This window comes from Mustelus asterias, chromosome 13 (genome assembly GCF_964213995.1).
Source record: "Mustelus asterias chromosome 13, sMusAst1.hap1.1, whole genome shotgun sequence".
Lineage (NCBI taxonomy): Eukaryota > Metazoa > Chordata > Chondrichthyes > Carcharhiniformes > Triakidae > Mustelus > Mustelus asterias.
In genome coordinates this window covers 78,352,681-78,379,447 of record NC_135813.1, presented here as the reverse complement: position 1 = coordinate 78,379,447, position 26,767 = coordinate 78,352,681, and the positions used below count along the sequence as shown (strand labels likewise).

The window sequence follows — 26,767 nt, the reverse complement described above, 5'->3', positions numbered from 1 at the left end:
TGGCCAAGATTAATTTGCTTACCAGAAGCTAGAAAGCAAATTAGCTAGACTTCGATGAGCCGAGTGGCCTAATTCTGCTCCCATGTCTTATGGTCTTAGTGTGCAGCAATACCATCCAGAAACCTCAAACGAACGGAAACCAATTAGGTTTTCATTCAACGGACAAACAACTGATGCTACAAAACAAAATTTACAAAATAAACAAAATGCTGGAAATACGCAGATCAGGTAGCATCTGTGGAGAGGGGAAAAAGAGTCAATGTTCCAGTGTTGATGCTTTTATGCCCAACATTTTGTTTTCAAGATGGCCAAGATTAATAAGTCAATGTGAGCAGGAGCTTTGGCTGATTTCAGCCCAAGTACATCATCAATTGTGGCCACTATACTCGTGGCAGAAATCAATATACATGGGAGATTAAACCTTTCCTGGTCTCTCCATCATATCCTCATTGCCTTAACTAGCTAAGGTGTTACAATGGGTTACATTTACATAAATGTTGTGCATAAAAACAGCTGATTTTAAATTCCAGAAATCTGCCCATTGCATGATTTTCCTTTCTTTCAGCGCAATGGCGATAAGAGTACTATAAATTTTGGCTATTCTGTAGTAAATATACTCTACAGTGTTTAGAATGTTTTCCTTGTACAAAACACTCAATAGTGAATGACAAATCCCCATGACACTGTAGTTAACTACTGCTTGCAATATTAGAGCTCTCAATAGTGAAAAATTAGGTCAAAATTCAGAGCAGGGACCAATTTGAGTCTAGTTCAACCAAACCATTGTGTGTGCCGCCTCTGCTAAATTCAATAGGACAGATCCACTGCCAAGCCACCAAAATCTTCTTTAACCAGCAAGCTGCTTAGCATGAGATTTCATAACAGACCACAAGTGGAATGGAAAAATATCTCAAGATACTCTACAAAAACATAACATATTCATGGAAACAACAGCAGAGCCTGTAAAACTGCAGCAATGAAGCAGACATTAATTAGGCACATATCCATTTTGAATAGCAGAGGACCACAAATGCCCGTTCGCTGCTGAATAGTAGTCTTATTTAAGCACCATTATGGAGACTGCTATCGTGCATCACCAAGTTTCATGCAATACAGTGATTTAGATGCTTACTTACAATGTCCTCTATTATATAATAGTTGGAAATGCATTGAAGTGTTTTGAGGAACTCAGTTTCAATGTGAGCTAGCAGCTCTGGTAAAACAGCTTGGGCACTTTGTTGCATCTTTTGATCTTGCAATCAATTAAACAATTTACTGGCAGCCCAGTGTAATGTACAGAGATTGAACCATCTTGAATGCAAAAGGACTCTACACTAAAGCAATTTTTAAAAATTTCACGATACAACTGCCTTTTCTTTTAAAAACAGGTTACAAAAGTATTTTGATACTGCCTTTAACTTGGCAAATGCCGAAGATGCTGAACAAGATATTAATAAACCCTTTCTGACACTGACCCACAGTAGGAGATATTAGGCAGATGACCAAAAGCTTGGTCAAAGAGGTTGGTTTCCAGGAACATTTTTAAAGAGGGAAAGAGGTATTGGAGTAGTGGGGTTTACAGAGGGAATTCCAAGCTTAGGGTCAAGGCAATTGAAAGCATAGCTGCTAATGGCGCAGGAACTAAAATTAGAGATGCGCAAGAGGCCAGAATTAGAAGAATGCAAATCTCAAACACTCGCAAGGTGTGACGTTAGAGATAGGGAGTGGCAAGGCAATGGAGGGATTTCAATATTGAGGAATTGTCTGACTTGCAGCCATGTTGGTCAGTAAGCACAGGGTTTATGGGTCAGAGAGATCTGGAGCAAATTAAAAATGGAAAGCACTGTTTTGGATGCGCACCTGGCAACGTAGGATGGAAGTGGGCGCTCAGCCAGGAAAGTATCAAAGTCATGAAGCCTTGAACCATAAACTAGAAGCTGGAGTTGGCCATTCGGCCCTTTGAGCCTGCTCCACTATTCATCTTGATCAGGGCTGACGATTGAATTCAATATCCTGATTCCCCCTTCCTCCCATATCCCTTGAGCCCCAAGAGCTATATCTAGGGAAACACAGAACCTTGAAGTAATGAAAGACGTGTGAGGATTTCAGCAGCAAATGAGTTGGGGTCAGGTTGATTGGGACAATATGGCAGAGATGAGAGTAGACATCTTGATGATGGAGTGGATGTGTGGCCAGAAGGTCATCTTGGGATGAAATGCAACAAAGTTGCTAGGTCTGGTTCAGATTCAAACTACCAGCGATGCAAATGTTGTCAGGAACAGAGCTTGTAGCAAAGACAAAAGATAGCTTTAGTTAAGTCCTTGTTTAATGCTGTCCTGTTTAATGTAGCTTCACTTTGTTTGTTAATGGGGCCTTTAAGCTCATCGAGCATAGCGAGATTTATTTTATCATTTCCTGCAAGACTTGTTTGATGCCATGTTGGAGCGACCTCTCCCCCACCCTGCTCCACAGGTTGTAGTCCCACCTGGACTTACCTTCTGGCCAAACCTCCCAATCCCTGACTCAGTCTCATGGATCTGCGTTCCCATTAAAAATTCAGATCCGATCAAAAGCCGGAACTCTGACGTTGTGGAAGTGAGAATCTGGATAGTGCAAAAGTCATGATGTGGAGGTGCCGGCTTATATGCTGGTAGTGCAAAAGATGCTGGACAGTGCAAAAGTGTCAGGCTAGCACTGCTATAGTCCATTTCTTGTGTTTTAAATGCTCCTACCTGTTGCTCTTCTCCAAAGCCCTCATTGGAGCATTTAAAACAAAAATTATGGATTATAGCAGCCCCAGCCTGACACTTTTGCACTCTGCACTTCCACAACAGCGGCGATCCAGCTTTTGATCAGATCAGGACCTTCAACAGGAGCACAGGCTCAGCAGAGAGGGAAGCAGTGAAGGGGTGAGTCAAAGAAGGTTCAGCCAGAGGGTGGGTGGGATGGAACCATCCACAACCCGGGGAGTGGGAAAGGGAGAGGCCTCAACGGAGGTCAGGGAAAGGGAGGATCAGGCACGGAGAGGGTTGGGAAGCAGGATCCACGGCAAGCAAGAGGCACTGCTAGTGGAAAGCTACATTTTGATTTTACATTTTTAAACTTTATTATAAAAGTTATTTCATTTAAATTCAAATCAGAAGGTCGACTCCGATCAAGACATAGCTATAGGGGGTGTACCAGGGAATGGCTGATCCCAAGTTTTTGTTTAGTCGAAACAGGACATGCTCCGTTTGCAAAGGACGAGGCAGTGTGTGTGAACATAGGTAGCATCCAGTGCACGCAAATGAGCCACACTTTGTGCCAGTGATAATCTGGAAATAGTTGTCAGTGTAATTCTTAGCACAATCAGGAATATTTCGGAAATGTTGATCCAATTGTGGAATCACATCTAACACTAAGCACTATTTTCTGAGTTTTGCAAACACAGGCTGCTTGAGCATGGTCAGTACTTTGCCGGTTGAAATGATCCTCCCCAATTGGGAAGCACAGCTTACACAGCCAGCACTGAAAAACTGAGCTACAGGTAAAGCTAGCCGTTACCTGCTGCTACAGTGCAGTCGCAATATGGCAAGCCAAAACGATTTCCTGCCTATCACACAAATGAGTAATGTGGTAAATGAATTTCAGTGCCGGTGTGATAGTGCCAGGTATGTGGTACATTCTCTGTGGCATTGCCGCTGCCAGAGTCCTCTTGCCAACCAATCAGCACCCTCTTCGCATGCAGTATAAATTATTTCCTTAGATTTGATATTCTTGAGAATCTGATAAACAAGACAAAAAGCTTTAACACCATGTCTCTTTTTTCAGCAATAGCCAAGTTCTGAACTATGTTATTTTTAAAGGAAGGTCTTACAGAATCCAATTACAGCTTTAACATCCATTCCCATGAGAGCCAATGCTTCATTAAAGTAGGAATTTTCAGCAACACATCACAACTTTGTGAAGATTTACTGTACGCTTTGTAGAAAGTTTCTGCTCAATCAATTCATGCTGTCTGACGAGCAGAGACAAATCATACAGGGAAGGGAATCAGATTGAGAATAGAGCGAAATATTGTCACCATACATCCGCAACCTGATGTTGGGTTTTCAGACGATGTTGCACAGAGGTAGATAGTATGTACAGGGAGGTCCAAGGTTAGATCCTTGTGGACACCTGAGGTGGTAGAGTGGTTAGCACTGCTGCCTCACAGAGCCAGGACCCGGGTTCAATTCCGGCCTCAGGTGACCGTGTGGAGTTTGCATGTTCTCCCCATGTCTGCGTGGATTTCCTCCGGATGTGCCAGTTTCCTCCCACAGTCCAATGATGCGCAGGTTAGGTAGATTGGCCATGGTAAATTGCCCCATAGTGTCAGCGGGATTAGCAGGGTAAAGGGGATGTCCTGGATGGGATTATGATCGGTGTAGACTCAAATGGGCCGAATGGCCTCCTGCACTGAAGGGATTCTATGAACAGCGCAGGAGTAGGAAAGAGAAGGGAGTCAAGGGTTATGGTGGATGGACAGGAAAGTGGAGATGAGGCCACAATCAGATTAACCACAATCTTATCAAACGGTGGAGCAGGCTCAAGGGACCAAATAGCCTACTCCTCCTAGTTGTTGTGAAGGCATTGTTGTGACGACGATTTAATAGTCAATAATGGAACCAAACAACAGCAGCTCTCTCAGCCAATGACAAAAAAGAAACATTGGAGCAGGATAGAGTGGCCAAGTGTGGCGTGAGCTGCAGATAGGTAGAGGATGATGAGGAGGGGTAGTTGATGACTGTGACAGTCATCAAGACTGCCATTAATGACACAGATGGGGGCAATTACAGGCCAGAAACCAGATTGGAGGAATCCAAACATGGAATTTCGGAGAGATGAACCCTAATTTGGGAGATGGGCTTGTTCATGGGCTTTGAAGAGGAAATGGTGATTGGAGATTGGTGGTGGTTAGTGGAAGAAATTGTACCCAAGGAGAGGGAGCCATTAACAATATGAGCTACCATAAGCCCAGGTAGGGAAGTTTGGTAGTCAGCAGCTTGGTCAGATTAGGATCGAGGGAGCAGGGTCTCAGACAAATTAGCTCACAGAAATCAAGACAGGAAATGGGACAGTGTCTAGAGTAGTGGTTCCCAAAGTGTTTTCACTGGGCCGCACTTAGAACATAGAACAGTACAGCACAGAACAGGCCCTTCGGCCCACGATGTTGTGCCGACCTTCATCTGAAACCAAGATCAAGCTATCCCACTCCCTACCATCCTGGTGTGCTCCATGTGCCTATCCAATAACCGCTTAAATGATCCTAAAGTGTCTGACTCCACTATCACTGCAGGCAGTCCATTCCACACCCCAACCACTCTCTGCGTGAAGAACCTACCTCTGATATCCTTCCTATATCTCCCACCATGAACCCTATAGTTATGCCCCCTTGTAATAGCTCCATCCACCCGAGGAAATAGTCTTTGAACGTTCACTCGATCTATCCCCTTCATCATTTTATAAACCTCTATTAAGTCTCCCCTCAATCTCCTCCGCTCCAGAGAGAACAGCCCCAGCTCCCTCAACCTTTCCTCATAAGACCGACACTCCAAACCAGGCAGCATCCTGGTAAATCTCCTCTGCACTCTTTCCAGCGCTTCCACATCCTTCTTATAGTGAGGTGACCAGAACTGCACGCAATATTCCAAATGCGGTCTCACCAAGGTCCTGTACAGTTGCAGCATAACCCCACGGCTCTTAAACTCCAACCCCCTGTTAATAAAAGCTAACACACTATATGCCTTCTTCACAGCTCTATCCACTTGAGTGGCAACCTTTAGAGATCTGTGGATATGGACCCCAAGATCTCTCTGTTCCTCCACAGTCTTCAGAACCCTACCTTTGACCCTGTAATCCACATTTAAATACCAAAATGAATCACCTCACATTTATCAGGGTTAAACTCCATTTGCCATTTTTCAGCCCAGCTTTGCATCCTATCTATGTCTCTTTGCAGCCTACAACAGCCCTCCACCTCATCCACTACTCCACCAATCTTGGTGTCATCAGCAAATTTACTGATCCACCCTTCAGCCCCCTCCTCCAAGTCATTAATAAAAATCACAAAGAGCAGAGGACCAAGCACCGATCCCTGCGGCACTCCGCTAGCAACCTGCCTCCAGTCCGAAAATTTTCCATCCACCACCACCCTCTGTCTTCGATCAGATAGCCAGTTACCTATCCAATCGGCCAACTTTCCCACACCTCCTTACTTTCATCATAAGCCGACCATGGGGGACCTTATCAAACGCCTTACTAAAATCCATGTATATGACATCAACCGCCCTACCTTCATCAACACACCTAGTTACCTTTCGGAATAAAAATTTGCTCGTGCCACACCAAATTTTTTATTGATAAGAAATACATTCAAAAACAAAAAAAACTAGCTGTGCTTGATTCATAACATAGAACACAGCTACTTTATAATATAATCATGGGACAGCGTCCTCAGCATCACTTGATGCTCTTGCTCTCACTTTGGAAAAATATCTATCCATGTTTAAATGTTTCTTCGAATCTTCCCGCCACACTTGCCATCCTCACTCGCCGCACCCTTTGGGAACCACTGGTCTAGAGAAAGACAAGTTCAGGGCACGGGCACCAAGGAACAATTCAGGGAAATTTGGTCCATTGGGCTAGATAACAGCTACATCAGGTAAGAGCTAAAACACCAACAACTGTTTGAGACACATCACTTAGGAAGATGGAAAAGGAAACATCAGTATGTTCTATCAAAATAATTGTCATTAAAAATACAAATGCACCAGTCAAATATCATATTAATCAGCTAGGTAGTTTGCAAAATTACACCATTACCATTTAAATATTAAGGCATTCAAAACAGAATGGTTACAGCTGCTCAACTTGTAGCAATCTGCTATACGGAGAACCACCTACATACACCCTGAATATTTCAATTTTATACATTACACCTATAATTGGTACCTATAACCTTTAAAACAGATCTTTACTGGATAAAATCTCTGGCTATTAAACTTATTATTGCCTGAGATTTCCCCTCCCCCTTACCCCATTAAAACCAAATCAAATCAAGAAACTCCACAAGATTCATTTCTCAAATCTTTTCATCACAGGCTGATGGTCAAAAGTTAATGAAAATTGATATTACAACTTTTAATTTCAAATCAGAAATTATGGACAATGCCGTAACCCAAGTTTCCTATTGCTTCCATCTGTACGTACTCAAATAAACAGTTTCTAAATCTGAGCTTCCATAAGCATGACAGGGAGATCATGAGGAATATGGTGCAGCTGTACTATCACCAGTGCATATCCCCAAGGCAATATTCACATGGTGTCAATGATATCCTAGATATTTTGAGTACAGTTTCAAGCTTCAAATGACAGGAAATGCCCAAGGAAACTAACGTTTGCTTTCAGTTGGGACAAAAGGTATTGAGAAGATGACCCCAAAAAACATTTTTTTCTGGTTAATCCTTTTCCAATTTGAAGTGACTGGCATTTCAAAAGATAATTCATTGCATATTCATGCCTCAAAGCATTTTGCACAAAATGTGACGCAAGAACAAATATGAAGTTTGAAATTTACAGTTTTATAGTGGATATTGTCAAAGGTAGAGTTAGGTAGGTTAATGCTGGAAACACCAAGCCAGATAACAACCCACAATGACACTTGGTGGCTCCAAGTGTGGCACTTGTGTCAAAATCTGGCTCTCAAGGTTTGGTTTCTTTAACCTAGAACCAAGGTACACGATATAGAGACACCCTATTCTCAATGGATTGTTTGCTGCATGGCCATCATCTTTTGGAGTGGAAAGATGTCGACAGAAGTTGGATAAGTGACTCCTGTAGGTGGAAATCAATTTGTACGAGAACATTTTTGCTACTCAAGTTTAGCTAAATGATAGGTTAATCCACTGCTGCAAACAAAAGAACTGCTTGGTGTGTACACTGGGTAATTTGCTCTTGTACACAGGCTCCTTTTCAAAGGGTAGATAAGAAGCATTCAAGCGAGACAAGGTCAAGTGTAAACCAACAATCTGGTTTAATCTTGCATGAAACACATCGATGAACTTAAACACATTCCCCACAAGATCTCTATCTCAGTTCAGATCACGAGTGGCAAATTGCAACTCTCTGCGTCTATTACAGAATGAACGGATGAAACGGGTGCAGAAGAGAGAAAGAAATCCTCTAAGCTATCCGAAAGAGTTGGATTTAAGTTATTGTTTTGCACGTGAAACCACCCCTCATGATGTGGAAGCACCAACTATATTATCCCCCCCATCCAAATTCCCCAATTGGATATATTGAATGGAATGCCAATCTAGAATTCAGAGTGCAAAAAGGAATATGATTTTTGATAATTGTTGTGCCTTGTATTTTACATTACCACTTGACCTTTTTAAATAATCATTTTTCTGCAAAAATATTTTTAAAATTGAAATTCTTTTCAGGACACATAGTAGTTACTTGTGTATCTCTTTTTGATCGTTTGGTTTAGTTATTTCCATTGTGGAATTTGTAATGCTACATTATAGATCCATTTTATGGCATAGGAAATGAGGAAATAATGGCAAAAGTGACTTATACCACAACATAATTTTCTTGAGATTTCTATATCGCCTTGTCCTTGTGAAAACCCAAGGAAATTTATCCTAATCAATCGTCATAGTGAAATTTTTTTGGATTGACACAGAAATTGCTTAAAAACTAAGTCAGATCAACAAGGAAAATGTTTAATAATCACTCTTGCAGTACTTTGGAATCAGTTTATTCAAGATTCTCATATTTATAACCTACCACAGGTAGGGTTACTTCACTATTACATCACTAATTACTATCAGCAGCTTAAAATGAACATAGAACCAGAAGTAGGCCATTCAGTCCATGTCTGCTCCACATTCATTCTTATTATGAACTGATCTATATCTTAACACCATATCCTTTTATATCCACGTCCTGCAAAAGGCTGTCTCTGATTTTTAAACAAACTGAACGAACATCCACTGCTTGAGAAAGTGTTCTACACTTCATTTGCAGCACTTTCCAGCTTCTGTCCTCTGAATGGCCTACCTCAGATTTTAAGGTCATGTTCCCCTGCCGTTGACTGCCACCCTAACACCGAGTTCCCCTGTCCTCTACTGCCCCTGCCACCCCCTCCCAAAAAAACAGGTTTCTCAGTCCAAGATTGCTTCCTGCCCCACTAGTTCCCCTGACTAGGACTGCAACCCACCTACCATGCTTCTACTAGCTCCTATGTCCTAGACTCCACCTCCCCCCATCCCAACCACACTCTACTAGTTCCTCCGTCTTGGACTCCCACCCTCCCTCACCCACCCTTCCACTAATTCCCATCCTAGACTGCCGCTCCCACCCCTCCACTAGTTCTTGTCCTGTGGCCCATTCCTTGCAAAATCTTAACCTTCACAAAGTCACTTCAAGCTCCTATATGCCTAGGAATAGAAAATGCTGGAAGCATTCAGCAGATCAGGTAGCATTTATAGAGAGAAGAAAAAAGAAAGAAGTTCTTTGAGCAGGAAATAACAAGTCTAATTTATCATAGAAACCCTACAGCACAGAAAGAGGCCATTCAGCCCATCGAGTCTGCACCGACCACAGTCCCACCCAGGCCCTACCCCCATACCCCTACATATTTACCCACTAATCCCTCTAACCTACGCATCTCAGGACTCTAAGGGCAATTTTAGCATGGCCAATCAACCTAACCCGCACATCTTTGGACTGTGAGAGGAAACCGGAGCACCCGGAGGAAACCCACGCAGACACGAGGAGAATGTGCAAACTCCACACAGACAGTGACCCAAGCCGGGAATCGAACCCAGGTCCCTGGAGCTGTGAAGCAGCAGTGCTAACCACTGTGCTACCGTGCCGCCCTATATAATAACTAATATAATCCTTGGAGTCCTTCTGGTGAATCCAAAGTTAATGCACTATTTTCCAAGAGCAATATATGCCAAGGTGCAATAAAAACAGAAAATGTTGGGAAAACTCAGGTCTGAAAAAGATTCACACTGTTTCTCTCTCCATGGATGCTGCCAGACCAGCTGAGTTTTTCTAGCATTTTCGGTATGTTTTCTTACATTTCACATTGCAGTATTTTGCTTTTATCCCAAGGTATAGTGCCCAGATCAATACACCCAACTTTTATGCTGTGGCCTAAGCAGCATTTTGCATACTAGCAGCAAGCCTGCATTTAAGACAACTCAGCTCCTTCGTTTCTGCCATAGATCAAGCCGGCACTTTGCCCAGATCATTGAGGTCTCACACACAGGGCACTCTGAATGAACAAAATATTGAACGTTTCCTTTGGGGCATTACCAGAGGCTTTGCACACAGGCTGGTTTGATTGCCAATCGTGCACACATAGATGCATCCAGGCCACTAGGGAAGTTTGCTATTATCACATTATGATATTTTTCTCTCCACACAATATTCAAGTGACTTGTCAGTCACTTTGATTTATATTATGTACTTCACTTATTTTTAATGAACAGAGGCCTGCATATGTGGATTAAATTTCTAAACAGCACCAGATGATTTTGTAACAAATTCTGGCATACGGTATATATATCAGATATTGCGTTTTATTAAACCTCACAAAGTAAGGTTAAACCACTACATAAAGCATTTTCTTTACTGCAGTAATATTGAAATCAACCAATTTGGGAAAAAAAATTATGTTTTTGATTTTTCCTGCTGCTGTAGAGAAATATATTGGCTAAGCTGGCCAACTTTGTGGAATATTAGCAAATATTAACAGAAAATTAGTTATTGAGGATCAGGGGATCAGAGCTATGTTATGGTGTTAGTGGTCATTATGCAATTTCAGAGAATTCTGGGTCATAGAAATCATAGAAACCCTACAGTACAGAAAGAGGCCATTGGGCCCATCGAGTCTGCACCGATCACAATCCCACCCAGGCCCTACCCCCATATCTCTATACATTTACCCGCCAATCCCTCTAACCTACGCATCTCAGGACACTAAGGGGCAATTTTAGCATGGCCAATCAACCTAACCCGCACATCTTTGAGTCATTATCTATAAGGTCCTGAGTAAAAATAAAATCATGCTAACCTAAATAGGAAAGTTCAAACCAGAACAATGCAGTTAACTTTCTTCACTCAGAGCACACAATTCCCACAACGTGCAATTAGATTGAGCTATTTAATGCACGCCCTTTTGGCTAAGATCAAGTGTAGTTATGCGGATGCTGTACTTGGTTGAGGTCATTGGGTTGCATTTAAGCTTCATTTTCATATGAAGCAATTTTTAAAAGCGGTATCTCGGTCTTTTGGCTAAGATGCAAATGAGATCAAGCCTTGGAGGAGGAAACCTCCGCCTACTCCAATCAGCTTGGCTCATGTAGATCAGGCCCAAGACAGGGTAAAGGGTTGCATATCCTGTCTTGTCAGCTTGGATTGGAAATGCCTCAACTTGTTGAGTCTCTGCATTGGACTTGATTTGATTGAATTGGAAAAGTATAAAAAAAATTTAATGCACACCACTTACTTGTAAAGACATAATTGTGAAGAGATACTAAATAGCACAAAGATTTGAACACACGTGTTGAGCATCTATTAGATGTAACTAAGTTGTAGACAGTGTGCTCTGGAACTGGTTCAATGACTCAGAGTGCCAATGTGACAGAAGAAAAAGATAGAAAAACATTCAGATGGCAAAGATTGACCAGGAACAACGATTATATCCAACTTACTAAAGCCTATTTATTAGTGTCACAAGTAGGCTTACATTAACACTGCAATGAAGTTACTGCGAAAATCCCCTAGTCACCACACTCGGGTCACACTAAGTGCAACATGACAAATGTATAATCTTTTCAAATAGTTCAAATCCACAGCATAGATTAAGTCTTGCTGAAAAAAGAAACCAAGAGGAAAAAAAATGAAGTTATTGGAAGAGTAAAAACTGAAGTATAATGTTCTCCAGGAAGCACGACTGTAAAACCACAGTAATTCAGTTCAAATTCAAGTCTTGCCTCATCAAACTAATCCATGGCTATAATAATTTTATGTAAAATAGGAAAAATGAGGGAGGAGAATACAAGTTTATTAAGATTTCCTTTACAAATAAATCTTAATTTCTTTAAAATTCACTTTTAATTTGAAATGCAAGTCACTGTTTAGCATATGTATGCAGATTTCAAATAATAATGCACAAACTCCTTTGGCAATGCTCAAGACAAGCCGGAGGACCCTGCTCATTGGCATTTAACATTAGGGTCAACAACTTATGGTGACTGAAATTGCTTATTGTGAAGTGTGAAACTATGAGAAGTACATGCTGCATGCATTTATTTACATATAAAACACCTGAGCAGAAGTAAAATTTCAAATCCACGTATACAACATCTGAAAGAAGGGACAGTAGGTTACCTAATTTTGACTTCCTCATCTGATATGCTTCAAATAGTGTCTGTAGTTCTTGATATTTCCTAGTTAGTTGGAGTTTCTGACAGTCCAGTTTGGGGTGATATTGTAGATTTTGTTCTGCTAGACTACGATTACTAGCAAGACTCATGTCTTTATTTGGCTGTATGTTCCGGACCTGAAAAACAAGAAACATTTCCTTAACTTCATATTACAACTGGAGCATTAAGGTTACCCTTGTCAAATGCTAATTTGTTGCTCTTTTTATTCCAGTAAGTTTGCAGTTATTTGAATTATTTTCAGTTTCAGCCACTGCGTCCATGCATTGTTGCCATTAAGATTCAGTGCCACAACAGTATAGCTATAGTATAACTGTATTTGCAAATGCATCAGCTGCTAAAAATAGGTCCATGAAATTATTTTTGCAAGTTCATGCCACAACAGAATTCTGACAAATGTGTAACAGAATTTGAGCAGGATGTTATACAAATAAAGCCTATAAAGAAATTTTGAAACTTTAAGTATTTCCTAACCTTGTCCAGCAAATTATCAACTACGCACCCATCACTTGTGGAAGCTCAATTACTGAGCATGCTCAAGGCAGAAATCAATAGATTCCCAGATACTAATGATCAGGGGTATGGGATAGTGGCGGAAAATGGCATGGAGTTAGATGATCAATCTGTTTGAATAATAAAAAGTCTCACAACACCAGGTTAAAGTCCAACAGGTTTATTTGGTACCACGAGCTTTTGGAGCGCTGCTCCTTCATCAGGGGAGTGATGAACGCCAGTGAACCCTGTGCATCTCCACATCATGATCTGTTTAGAGTAGGCTTGATAGACCAAATGGCCGACTCCAGCTATGTTCACCACCCAAGTTGAAGCATAAACCCAATGGATTTTTCTGCTCCACCTCAGGTCTTCATGGCATTTAGGTGCAGATTCAATTATCTTTCCATTATAATTCCCCGAGAGGGGTTGGAGGGCTTTGCCTCAGCTCTGTCCATACCAACAGTAAAAACTTGTAAAGCTGCTACCAAATGGCATACTATATGCACGTCCCCCAAAAAAGGGGTGTATGGCCATTCCTGTCACTTATTTTTCAAACAAATATAGCAATATTAGGAACTTGGCAGTTTTTCCTCTGTTAAATATGTAAATTTTAAGCTTACTCAGAAACCTTAGTGTTACATTATGGAATGCACATTTAAAGATGTCTGAATTATGCCCAGTGGTTCACATTTCATCGCTTTGGCATTTAATTATAAATATATTTTGGTTCCATGTATGTCAAATATTATTTTTCTACTCATCCCTAGGCAAGAAAAGCAGATCTGCATTTAAGATGTTTGCGTTTTTAAATAATTAAACATTTTCATAGCGCACAAGAAGTCTGTTGTGCCCAAGTCAAAAATATAATATTTGACTGTTCGGATACATTTTGCAGAGTTTAATGTGCCCAAGATTAACTTGCCTCGTGTCTAATAAGCATGTAAATTTAAATGCAGAGCGAGCTACAAAGTAATAATTTAGACACATCCAGTGCCAACTAAACATTTTGAATTCATAAAATGTCTGTAAAGTTATAACTGTAGACAATTAGGACAGTCAATTAGTGGCAGTTAACTTCTGTCATTAACATGCATTAAAAATAAATCTCCAAAAAATTAACATGTTAATAGTGCAAGTTAGTGATAAATAATCAAAATTCCACTTGATTTTTTGAATCCTATTCGAACACCACAGTGTCCAGTAATAAGATTATTTTCACTTCCACTGGTGCACTTGGATTATAAAGTATGTTTCTTCGGACACTTACTTCAAACACTAATATAACATCAAATTTGCATTAAGGACACAACTATTTATGATCATGACGAAGTGTCATTTAATTACCACCCCAGTCCACTCAATCATTAAAATGATGGAAGGTGCTGTTGGCAGCAATGTCAAGTGGCATTTACTCAGCAACTATTAAAACACTGATGTTCTGTTTGGGTTCTACCAGGGTCACAACTCCAGATCTTATTGCAATCTTGGTCCAAAGAAGGACAAAAAGAGTCAAATTCCAGGGCGAGGTGAGACCAAGTGCCCTAGACATCAAGGCACATTGGACCAAGCGTGACATCAAGGAAAGCAAAATCAAAGTAATTAAAAATTGGGGTGAAAACTCTCTAGTGGTTAAATTCCTCAACTCTCTCCCTCCACAACAAACTGCAACAGTTCAAGACAGCAGCTCATCACTGCCTTGGCAAGGGTAATTAGGGGTAAGAAACACAAATTGGCCCCGACGGAAAACTTCAACATCTCTTTTTTCTGCAATACTCAAGTTCTGTACTACCAAACTATTTACTGTACAAGTTCAGAAAGAAGTCTCACAACACCAGGTTAAAGTCCAACAGGTTTATTTGGTAGCAAATACCATAAGCTTTATGGTATTTGCTACCAAAGCTTATGGTATTTGCTACCAAATAAACCTGTTGGACTTTAACCTGGTGTTGTGAGACTTCTTATTGTGTTCACCCCAGTCCAACACCGGCATCTCCACATCAAGTTCAGAAAGGCATGACAATTTACAACATGTATCTTGTACTCTAATTCAGGGAGAATATGAGGTACATGTGAATTAACAGATTAACTGGTCGAACACACTATATAGTAAATGACAGATGCAACCAAGACAGAGTCCATGGATTTCTAATCTAAACACCAAGTCAAACAATCTTGGTGAAACTTTCTCTCAAGGGATTCCCAGCTTCACCTTTGAAGATCTCTCCTGGGAATTCTCTCCAAATGTTACTCCCACTTAGATGGCTTTAACAATGGCTCACCTAAGATTTCAAACACACCTTTTGTGATTCCTTTTCCCTGGATTCCCAAGTACACAAACATTAGCTTAAAAACACACAGATCCATGGCCCTCCCAAGCAGAAAACTGCTGCTTCAAAAGAATACCTTCACCCCAATGGCTCTCCAAGGTCTGTTCCCTGCAGTTTTCTTTAACTTAACTGGAATCAGTTTTTGACCCTTTTGTCCTAGAATCCTACAGTGCAGGAGGCAGCCATTCGGCCCATTGAGTCTGCACCAACCTCAATCCAACCCAGGCCTTATCCCATAACTCCATACATTTACCTTAGCTAGTCCCCCTGACACTAAGGGGCAATTTAGCACAGCCAATCCACCTAACCCGCACAACTTTGGACTGTGGGAGGAAACTGGAACACCCAGAGGAAACCCACACAGACACGGAGAATGTGCAGACTCCACACAGATGGTGACCCAAGCTGGGAATCAAACCCAGGTCCCTGGCGCTGTGATGCAGCAGTGCTAACCAGTGCCATCACGCCGTCAACTTTGACTCACCTCATAAGATTTCAAACACACCTTTTGAGATTCCTTTTCCCTGGATTCACAAGTACGCATAAACATTAGCTTACAAACACACATTCAAATCTATGGCACAACTGTTCTTCTGACACTTATTGGTCGTAAGACTGTCTCAAAAGCTCAGTGATCCTTGAACTGCTCTGGTGATCTGTCAAAACACTCCCAAGAGCCCCACCCTTATTACTAGGCAGGAACCAACATAACATTGAACATTCTGTACCTTCATTTTACATCTCCATAGTCTGAAAGTTTGGCACCCAGGGATACAATGATCAACGATTTCATGACCCACCAGACATATTAAAGGGGCATTGCCCTTTCTCCCATTAATAATGTGGGTTCCCCCTTCAGCAGATGTTAGGTTTGGAGCAATAATTCAAAATGTACATAATTACATAAAACATTTTATAAAATTAATTCTGGTGTTTTAACAATAGTTGTACAAGCCACTGAAAAGAATGTTGCTTGCTCTAAAAATTACATACTTCAAGCATACTGGTTCAAATTCTTATTTGCACTGAGTCAACAGACCCTAGCCAGGCTGCAGCTGGGAAGCTACAACTAGATTCCGTGCCAAGGACACTGAAGAGTTTCCATTCCTCACTGCAAAGCAAAAAGAGATTGCCCTGCTTTAGTCTTGAATACCTGTCAATACTCACCAATTAACCAGAGAAAAGTTCACTTGGATGAAGTACTAACCGGCCTGTATCTACTCCAATAAAAACTAGCTATAGCTGAAACTCCCACTATCAACATCCTGGGGGGGGTTACCATTGCCAGAAACTGAACTAGCCATATAAACACTGTGGCTACAAAGCAGGTTACAGGCTAGGAATCTTCCGTTGGTAACTCATCTCCTGACTCCCCAAAACCTGTCCACCATTCACAAGGCACAAGTTGGGGTGTAATGGAATACTCTCCACACTCCTAAATGAGTGCAGCGGCAACAACACTTATTAACACCATCCATGGTAAAGCAGCCTACTTAATTAGCACGCATCTGCAAACATTCACTCCCCCCACCACTGACAGTGTGTACAATATAAAAGATGCACTGCAGGGGAACTCACCAAGGCTCCTTGGGCAGCAGCATCCAAATCCACAATAACTGGAAAGGACAAGGGCAGCTGACACATAGAAACACCACAAGCTGAGGTTCCCCTCCAGGCCACACATCATCCTGATTTGGAAATATATCACCGTTCCTTCACTGTTGCTGCGTCAAAACCCTGGAACGTCCTCCCTTAAAGCACTGTGGATCTACCTACAGTGGTTCAAGAAGCAGCTCACCATCACCTTCTCAAGGGCAATTCGGGACAGGCAATAAATGCTGGCCTGCCAGCGGCACCCACATCCCGTAACAGAAAAAGTTGAGATGCAACAAATTAGAAAGGCACCACCAGTCAGCAATCATCTACTAGTAAACTTCACTCCCAACTGAATGGCCTTCTTCACAATTATTTCGGTTGCGAATATTGAAAGGAGTTGCATGCAATATCCAATTTTCCCTGCCTTTTTACTGAAAGAACAAAGATTAGATTCTTGGTTCACTCATTATTATCTGTGCAAACGCTTTCAACATGCAACCAGATTAGAAAGTTACTCCATAGTTTGAAAAATTAAAAGTTTATACTTTGTGTCTTGCAAGTGTAAGTTTCCAAAACATGGGATTACTTTAGAATGACTCTGGCCTATTACCAAATCTAACTCCTAGTCATTTTAAACATGACTGCAGTTGGATTTCAGTGTAGCACCTCCTTATCATTGCAACTTTTACCCCCAAACTACTTTAGTGCAGCCCAGATACATTCTCAGAGGAAAGAGTCAATTCATATAACACTTTCATTGAAAGTATTTTATCCAGATGTTACATTTTCAGTGGCTGTAATTTAAGTCACCTGTTAATCATTAAGCTATTGGAACAGTTGAATTAACCATGGCCAAATATCCACAAGCTACCACCGATAAGTAAAATACACTGTGGTGGCTGTTCCAGGTTTAACTACAGTCTAGAGTCAGAAAACTTAGGAGCTTAAAATGAGAAGTCAAAAGGACATCTGCTCTTTGCAGTTTATAAAAGATACGCAAGAGGAGAAAAAGAATAACTAAAACTGGAGCTAAAGTAAATCTACTTGCTCTATTTTCGACTGCCCTCCTGAGCTGCAAGATTCTATGAAGGTTCATAATATTTGCATTTCTAAGAGATCAAAGTTTTGCTTATGGAGAATGCTAGTCGACAGATTTCTCCAATTCACCATCAGGGTTTACTGGAAGTATGTTGATCTTGTATAAAGGAAAAATAAATCTTTTAGAAAACAAAGTAGCAAATTGATTTAAAAATCAAGGGGCAAATATAAACCTACACTAACGTTGGGTGCTTCAGGAATACAGTCCTATTGCATAAAGAAAGTGATAGTTCTTTGATTAGCTACTTCAGACTAATTAATGCCTTTTTAACAATTGGTTAACTCCTGTGACCCATAAAAAATAAGCTCGACTCAGCTGTCCACAGTAAGGTTTCAAAATGATTGTTCCCTCTATGATAAAGATTACCATCCTTTCAGCCTCTACAGTGAATATGTAAATGTACTAACCAGATCTAATGTTTCTGTTTGACAAACCTGAAACTCATTGTTCTAACACAGGACTTGGGGTTCTTCTGCTTGGCTGAGCGTTACCAGTACGCAGTGATTTCATTGGCTGAATTTCCTAAACACATGCCCGAAATCAACAAATTCAATTCAACTCCCTACTCTCGTGCCTACGTAGCATAATCCATCCATTCCCAATTAATCACGTGACAGATTGTCATCATCAACCCAAGGTTAGAACTGCAAAATCCTATTTGTCCTATTTCCAAACATTGGTTTGAGAGAGCAAAGCCACAGTGTCAGGTAAGGCCATAAAGGTGAAGAGGCCATGTGCAACTAAGTGAACAGGAGGATCCACCTGGAATTTTCTCCATCTGACTTGCAACAACATTACATCAAAACCTATGCTGATCTTGCTGCCAGCAGCTAAAGCCAGAACCTCCTGCTGATCTCATGCACAAAACCAGTACAAATTCAACATAACTACTGAGGTCCGAAGACCCAAAGAAACATGCAGATCACATGCCAGCTTCCTTTTTCTTATTGATGGTATGAAAATTATATTGAAATGATGAAACCAGAATTTACATAATTATATAGTACTACAGAGCAGAAATCGGCCAATCAACCCAACTGATCTATCAAACATATGTTCCACACAAGGTTCCTATTGCTCTTCATTTAACCCCATCAGCATATCCCTCTGTCCCTTTCTCTGCATTTAGTACCTTCCCCTTAAAATTAATTTATGCCACTCACCTCAGTTATCCTTGTTATAGTGTCTTTTATTTTCACTCCTCGGATGAAAGAAGTTTCCCTCAGATTTGATATTGGATGTTAGTGATTATCTCCTAGTTTTGGACTCCCCACAAGTGGAATCTATTCTAACCACCTGCTCATGACCTTTAAAGATATCTTGGATATCACTCTCTCTCCAGGTTCAATTTTTCCTGATAAGTAAATTCTCTCTTTATTGGCTTCAAGCTTGTGGATTTTATTTGCACCTTCTACAGTGCCTCTGTCCTTTTGATCAAATGGAGACCAGCAACACATTATGCCAACTGTGGACAAATCAAGGTGCAATACAAGTTTAAAGAAGGGGGATCAGTTTTTCAAGACCATCCTCTAAAAGCATGCAGCGGTGCATGTGTTGACTCTGGAATCTTTTTAATTGCCACAGATTCTATTGCCGTTAGAGGCATTCAAAAAGTAAGCAAAGGTCCCAGGAAACTTAAAATTGCCAAGAAAGAAAACACCAGAAAGAAAGTCTGAGGCTTGTTTCAAGACTGAAACTCCTCAGTCACAGTGATCTCAGGTTTGGTAGCTATGTACTGTACTTATAAAAGTCTGGACATACATTTACGCCTATTCGGAACTGGCATCAATATAGGAAGCTTGCATTCTCCAGTCTTTTGCATGATTAAAGCTATATTAAATGGGTAATTTAGGGGCTTGATAGATGTAAAATGGGAGCAGTGCAATGAACTGAGGAATTCTGTCTTACAAGATTCCAGTGTAAAACGAAGGTGGGTGCAAAATCTCTTCAATGCAGATCTTGCGGAAGAGATTCCTAGCCATGAGCCTTTACATTTTAGTTGAACTGCAGCACTTATTGGCTCATTTCAACCACAAACACTGAACGGCAGCCTTACTTGATCAGTTGGCCCTTGCCTGCCTGTCATGTTTATATGCAATCAAAAAATACTATTACGTAGAATTATGGAGTAAACATTCGGATTTTTCCAGCCCAACAGATTTTAAAGTATTTGCAATACCGTGGCATGAATAATCTGAAATGGCAGTCAACACCTAATCATATCCCAAATCTACAGGCTGATTATTTTTCAAGCAGAGAAACTCCAGTGCATCTTCATTGTAAAAAAAAAGCTTCCTGAAAGTGGAATGTAAACAGCAGTGTATTTACCCAGAACCCTCTCGCTCGCTTCTTCCTGGAAGACACTCCTTAAAACTGACTTCTGCTTACATGACTCAGTGTCAAATTGTGATAGCGCTCCTGTGAAGCATCTTGGGACATTTGAGTATTACAGGTGCTGTTCAAATACAAATTGTTCTAATGTAAACACATTTACACTGTGAATTTAGTGGTGAGCAAACTAACTGGCTGACATTCCATTGTTCAGTTCCAACAACTCAACTGATAAAGTCCGACCAAACAGTTTGAGAGGGAGGAGTGATGCCAACTACTTTTGTCACAATAGATATTGCATACACTTATATAAATATGGCAATTTGTTTTTAAATTAAAATCAATTTGCCTTAAGATTTCTGTTTAAGCCATTATTAAGCTAGATGGCAGCTACCATCCCATATGATATATGGCATAACATCTACAAATATAAATTTGGTCTATGAGCATGGATCCGATTATCCTGCTTGTACTTCCATATATATTATATTTAAAAACACCACATTAATGTATTATTGCAAGGCTTTTGTCCAAAAGATAAATATAACTGCAGCATAAATAGCTTCAACAGAATCTGCAGTTACATTTGACTCAATAATAGCCCAACAGGAGGGACGGCAGGTTATTACTAAATATTACTACAGACTGGTCAGCCAAACAAGTCTTTGCCAGCGTTTATGGTCCACAGGGGCCTCCTCCCACTCCCTGAATATCATGGCTATCAATTTACAAAGGAATGCTTTTTGTTGCAAAACACCTCTAGTTTCTGATTTGAAAAACAAAATAAACACTCAAATTTCACAAAACTATTCATTTTTAAATACAAATCTAAGATAGTAGCATAAGATGGGCGACACAGTGGTTAGCACTGCTGCCTCACAGCAGTTTGACTCCCGGCTTGGGTCACTGTGTAGAGTTTGCACGTTCTCCCCGTCTGTGTGGGTTTCCTCCGGGTGCTCCGGTTTCCCCTCTCAGTCCAAAAATGTGCAGGTTAGGTGAATTGGCCATGCTAAATTCTCCCTCAGTGTACCCGAACAGGCGCCGGAGTGTGGCGACTAGAGGATTTTCACAGTAACTTCATTGCAGTGCGAATGTAAGCCTACTTGTGACCAATAAATAAACTTTAAACCCCGCAGCACATTTCCCAGATTCCTTTTGGAAAGGAGATTTACATTCAATAATTAAGAGGGCTGAGCCACAAACACTGCGACACATCAGGACTGGGGAAGTTACCTGGACACTTTATTCCAGGCGGAGGTGGTCACCCATCCCTCAGAATAGGGTCTTCTGATTTCGTCGGTGGTCGGGAGGGTGTGACTGCAAGTGAGGCAGGTAAAGGGACCCAGAGGATAGCAGCCTTGGCCTTCGCAGCTGTCCAACAGATCTGAGATCGTTTTCAGCTTGTTTGGAGGAGAGTGGGGAGGCTGCAGGGTGTTTGAGCTAACTGACCATGAAACCACTGTTGGTTGTTGCAAGTTCCAGCTGCTGGGAAAGCTGGTGAAACTCAAGTTCTACAGACCAGTAGTGAGACCACATCTGGAGTAGCACGCACAGTATTGTTGACCTTAAGGAAGGTTTATCAGACTACTATGCAGAATGGGCATGTTGCCTTATGAGGAAAAGTTGGACAGGTCAGGTTTGTTTAGAAGACTAGGTGACTTGATCTTGTAGATGTGGAGAGGATGCTTCCAATTGTGGGAGAACCTAGAACTAGGGGTCACTGTTTAAAAATATTAAACAGAGATGAGGCAAAATTTTATATCTCAGAGGGTTGAGAGACTTTGGAACTCTTCAAAAAGGTGGTGGAAACAGGGTCTTTGAATATTTTTAAAGCAGAGGTGGACAGATTCTTGGTTATCAAGGAGGTGAAAGGTTACTGGGAGTAGGTGGGATGCAGATTTGAGATTACTATCAGATCAGCCATGATCTTAAATGGCGGAACAGGCTCAAGGGGCTGAATGGCCTGCTTCAGCTCCTCAACTGTATGACATTTTACATTGCAACCCATTATGCTTCTCAAATCTTGACTTCATAATTGTACAATTCCTTCTGCCATTTCCCCTCTCGACCTGCATGCCTTTCCTTCCTTCTCTCTGTCCAACTATGAGGCAGTGACTTAGTCTGACAATACCCAACACCCACCCCCCAAAAAAAAACCAAGTGGAGAAATACTGTAAATTTCAGTACCCTTAAAGCCATTTCCGATTGATTATTCAATTCAATAGAGTTCACAATCTCCTGTTCGATGTTTAAACACTATATTGGATTTTTCAAACAATGAAACACAGCTTACTACAAATACAGCTTTTCCAATGGTTTATGTACATTACAGAAAAATCTCAGCAATTGGCTGGAAAACCAAAAAGTGTAGATCTCACTCAATCCCCTCAGTTTGTTTCCAGGGCTACTGCCCATTTGTGAACACCATCTCAAAAGCAACAGCTGAACAAACCTGAAACATAGCTGCAGCAATGCATTTGTGATGTCACAGCACTTCACAAAGAAACCTTTGTTTGAAAAAACAAGTCCACAATAAAAAAAAGATTATGAAGGAGCTCCCAGAAGCACTGGAGTTAATTTTTGGGAGGACTGGTGGGAGGGGAAGAGACAAAGGAAACGAAACCTTAAAAGATCATTGTTTTCATACAAAAATGTACCACCTGGTTTGACACTAAGCTATCAAAATGATATTATACTTGATCCCTGATAGTGACTTTTGCTAATTTCAGAGATACTATTGTTACTGGCATTGAGTGAAAACAGCCGGGTTTGCCCTTCATTTCAAGAATTTTTGCTAGAAAATGCAGCTGAAGTTTGAAACCGGCTGAACCAGTGACTTTCAAACCCATGATTGGCAGACTCCTTGCATATATTGACACACAGCTACAAGCAAGCAGCACGGTGGCACAGTGGTTAGCACTGCTGCCTCAGTGCCAGGGACCCAGGTTCAATTCCCGGCTTGGGTCACTGTCTGTGTGCAGTTTGCATGTTCTCCTCGTGTCTGCCTGGGTTTCCTCCGGGAGCTCTGGTTTCCTCCCACAGTCTGAAAGATGTGGTTAGGTGCATTGGCTATGCTAAATTCTCCCTCAGGTGTACCCGAACAGGCGGAGTATGGCAACTAGGGAATTTTCACAGTAACTTCATTGCACTGTTAATGTAAGCCTACTTGTGACTAATAAATAAACTTTACTTTTACTTTGAGTGCCCATCCCAAGTTCTAGAAGACAGCACAAGTAAAAACACAGCAACTAGATCAACAAATAATGTTCAGCAATGAGCTAACAAACACTTCCACGTCTAAGAGAAAAAATGTTGGTAATCATGGAATCAGAATCTCTGTACAAGTCATGCACATACTTTACAGGAATTGTAGTGATTTCAAGAAGGCAGCTCACCGCCACCTTCTTAAGGGCAACAACATATGCCTGCCTTGTCAGTGATACCCACATCCCATGAATGAATCAAAACAATCCACAGAAATGTTATGGCGCAGAGGCCATTCAGCCTGCGTTTCTGTGCCGGTGGGGAAAAAAGTAAAAAAATCTGCGCGTTCTAGTCCTAAAACTAGTCAAAATCATGAGAGTTGAGACAGAATAGATGGAGGGCACCGGTTTAAGGTGCGAGGTGCAAGGTTTAAAGGAGACGTAGGAGGCAGTTTTTTTATGCAGTAGTGGGTGCCTGGAACTCGTTGCCGGGGGAGGTAGTGGAAGCGGATACGGTAGTGACTTTTAAGGGGCGTCTTGACAAATACATGACTAGGATGGGAATAGAGGGATATGGTTCCCGGAAGCATAGGGGGTTTTAGTTAAGTCAGGCAGCACTTGTCGGTGCAGGCTTGGAGGGCCGAAGGGCCTGTTCCTGTGCTATAATTTTCTTTAATCTTTGAAACTGTTCCCATCGACAGACAATACACATTTAAAGTGATTGGCAAAATAAGCAAGAAACAACATTTTTAAATTTTACACGACAAGGGCTCTGGAATGCACTGCCTGACACTGGTGGGGGCAGATTCAATTGTGGCTTTCAAAATGCAATTGGATAAGCACCCCAGGGGGGGGAAATTGCAGAGAAAGAGAGCGAGTAGTGGGACTAGATGAGTTGTTCGTGCAGGGGGACCAGCAGAGAGGCAACATGCTGAACAGCCAGACGAAGGGTCATCCTGACTCAAGATATTGGCTCTATTCTCTCTCCACTGTCAGACCTGCTGAGATTTTCCAGCATTTTCTGCTTTTGACTCAGATCCCAGCATCCACAGTAGTTTGTTTTGATATTATACTGAACAGCCTCCTGTGCTGTAACCATCTCACGATTCTCAGAACAGTCACATCATAAGCAGGAAAAAAAACAACAAAGGAAATGGACCAGTGCTTAGGTTCAGGTGACATCTCCTGGCTCTTATTCTCTGCTGTGTGGATACCTTAACAGTAAGCATTTGGGAATCATACGGTAAACAAGCAACCCACCCTCAACCAAGCCCTTGCTGAGCACTCAGTGATTCTCTCCCTGTGGGGAATGTGGGGGTGCTGCGTAAAGTGTGGAGCAGCAGCCTGGAGTACACGGTGCAGCTTCTCCAGCCCCACTGTTTACACACAGGATCCTCAGCGAGGCGTTAAAGTCAGGCTCCCAGGCGAGGGGTCCCTCTGGGTGGGACCCTGCCCACGGTCACAGCTGCTCCCTTCCCCTGCCTTCCCTCCATTGTTTCTCTCACACACACACAGAGAGACAACTTTGCCAAAACCCCGGGCCTAACCCGCTCCCCCAAGCAGCCGCTGCCTTTGTAACAGCCACACATCGAGCGCCTCACCTCCTCCATCTCCTCCGTCATCTCATTCAGCTTCTCATCATCCTCCAGCAACTCATTCAGCTCCTGCAGGCTCAGGGAGCTGAGGTCCGGCACCGACATGTTTGTTATTCCCCCACCCACTGACTGACTCTCTCTCCTCCCAGTTGCCCCCTCCCCCCCCGCGCGCCGCCAGCTCCCGAGGAAGCCCAGCCCAGAGCGGAAATCACCGCCCACACTCTGATTGACAGGCCTTTGAACCAATCGGACCCCTCGACAGCCCCGAATGTCACCGCCCACTCTGATTGACAGACCCCCTCAGCCAATCAATTTCGGCACCCGAAGCAGCAGCCCAGCCCCCTCCCGATCGGAAGTCACCGCCCATACCCAGATTGACAGGCCTTTGAGCCATTCAGACCCCTAGACAGCCCCGAGTGTCACCGCCCACTCTGATTGACAGGACCCTTCAGCCAATCAACTCTGGCACCCGAGCCAACCTAGTCCCACCCTCCACCGGACGTCACCGCCTTGAATCGACCCCGCCCATATCGCTTTGATTGACAGTCTTGACAACCGATGGCAGGCCAGGTGAAGTCCTCCTCCAGGTCCCAAGGACAGTGCCGCGCCCCGGCAGTGGAACAACAAAGCCGGCTTTACCGGTGTGGGCTGTAACCTCTATGAGGGTTGAAGGACTTTCTTTGGCAGTCTGTTCCTGCCCATTAACAAGATGCAGGCAGAGCAGAGTGGATGGTGGTGTTAGTCCCAGTTGCCTGCCTCTCTTTCCCGGGTCTCTTTGATTTGATTTATTATTGTCACATATATTAACATACAGTGAAAAGTATTGTTTCTTGCGCGCTATATAGACAAAGCATACCATTCCTAGAGAAGGAAACGAGAGAGTGCAGAATGTAGTGTTACAGTCATAGCTAGGGAGTAGCGAAAGATCAACTTAATGCAAGGTAAGTCCATTCAAAAGTCTGACAGCAGCAGGGAAGAAGCTGTTCTTGGGTCGGTTGGTACATGACCTCAGACTTTTGTAACTTTTTCCTGAAGGAAGAAGATGGAAGAGAGAATGTCCGGGGTGTGTGGGGTCCTTAATTATGCTGGCTGCTTTGCCGAGGCAGCGGGAAGTGAAGACCGAGTCAATGGATGGGAGACTGGTTTGTGTGATGGATTGGGCTACATTCACAACCTTTTGTAGTTTCTTGTGGTTTTGGGCAGATCAGGAGCCATACCAAGCTGTGATACAGCCAGAAAGAATGCTTTCTATGGTGCATCTATAAAAGTTGGTGAGGGTCATAGCTGACATGCCAAATTTGGACAGTGCGCTTGAAGTTTTCCAATGGCCAGGTGGACTGGTGTGTATAGTTATTGTCATTTCATAAATAAAAGAACAAAGAAAATTACAGCACAGGAACAGGCCCTTTGGCCCTCCAAGCCTGCACCGACCATGCTGCCCGACATAACTAAAAACCCCTACCCTTCCGGGTACCATAACCCTCTATTCCCATCCTATTCATGTACTTGTCAAGATGCCCCTTAAAAGTCACTACCGTATCCGCTTCCATTACCTCCCTCGGCAACGAGTTCCAGGCACCCACTACTCGCTGTGTAAAAAATCTGCCTTGTACATTTCCTTTAAACCTTGCCCCTCGCA

General features: G+C 42.1%; 1 protein-coding gene across 2 annotated transcripts in view; it reads right to left on the bottom strand.

The window, feature by feature from the left end:
• The window catches only part of vps37ba (VPS37B subunit of ESCRT-I a), a 44,645-nt gene extending 19,340 nt beyond the window's left edge, over positions 1-25,305 (bottom strand). The window contains exons 1-2 of one of the 2 annotated variants that reach the window (XM_078227052.1): positions 25,135-25,305; positions 12,430-12,601 (exon numbers count right to left, since the gene is read on the bottom strand). In XM_078227052.1, coding sequence (XP_078083178.1) covers positions 12,430-12,601; positions 25,135-25,233 — 271 coding nt within the window. In that variant the 5' untranslated portion in view covers positions 25,234-25,305. Of the gene's footprint in view, positions 1-12,429; positions 12,602-15,788; positions 15,911-25,134 lie in introns of those variants that run through there. The other variant, XM_078227053.1, reaches the window with a different exon arrangement.
• Between the last annotated feature and the right edge of the window lie 1,462 nt (positions 25,306-26,767).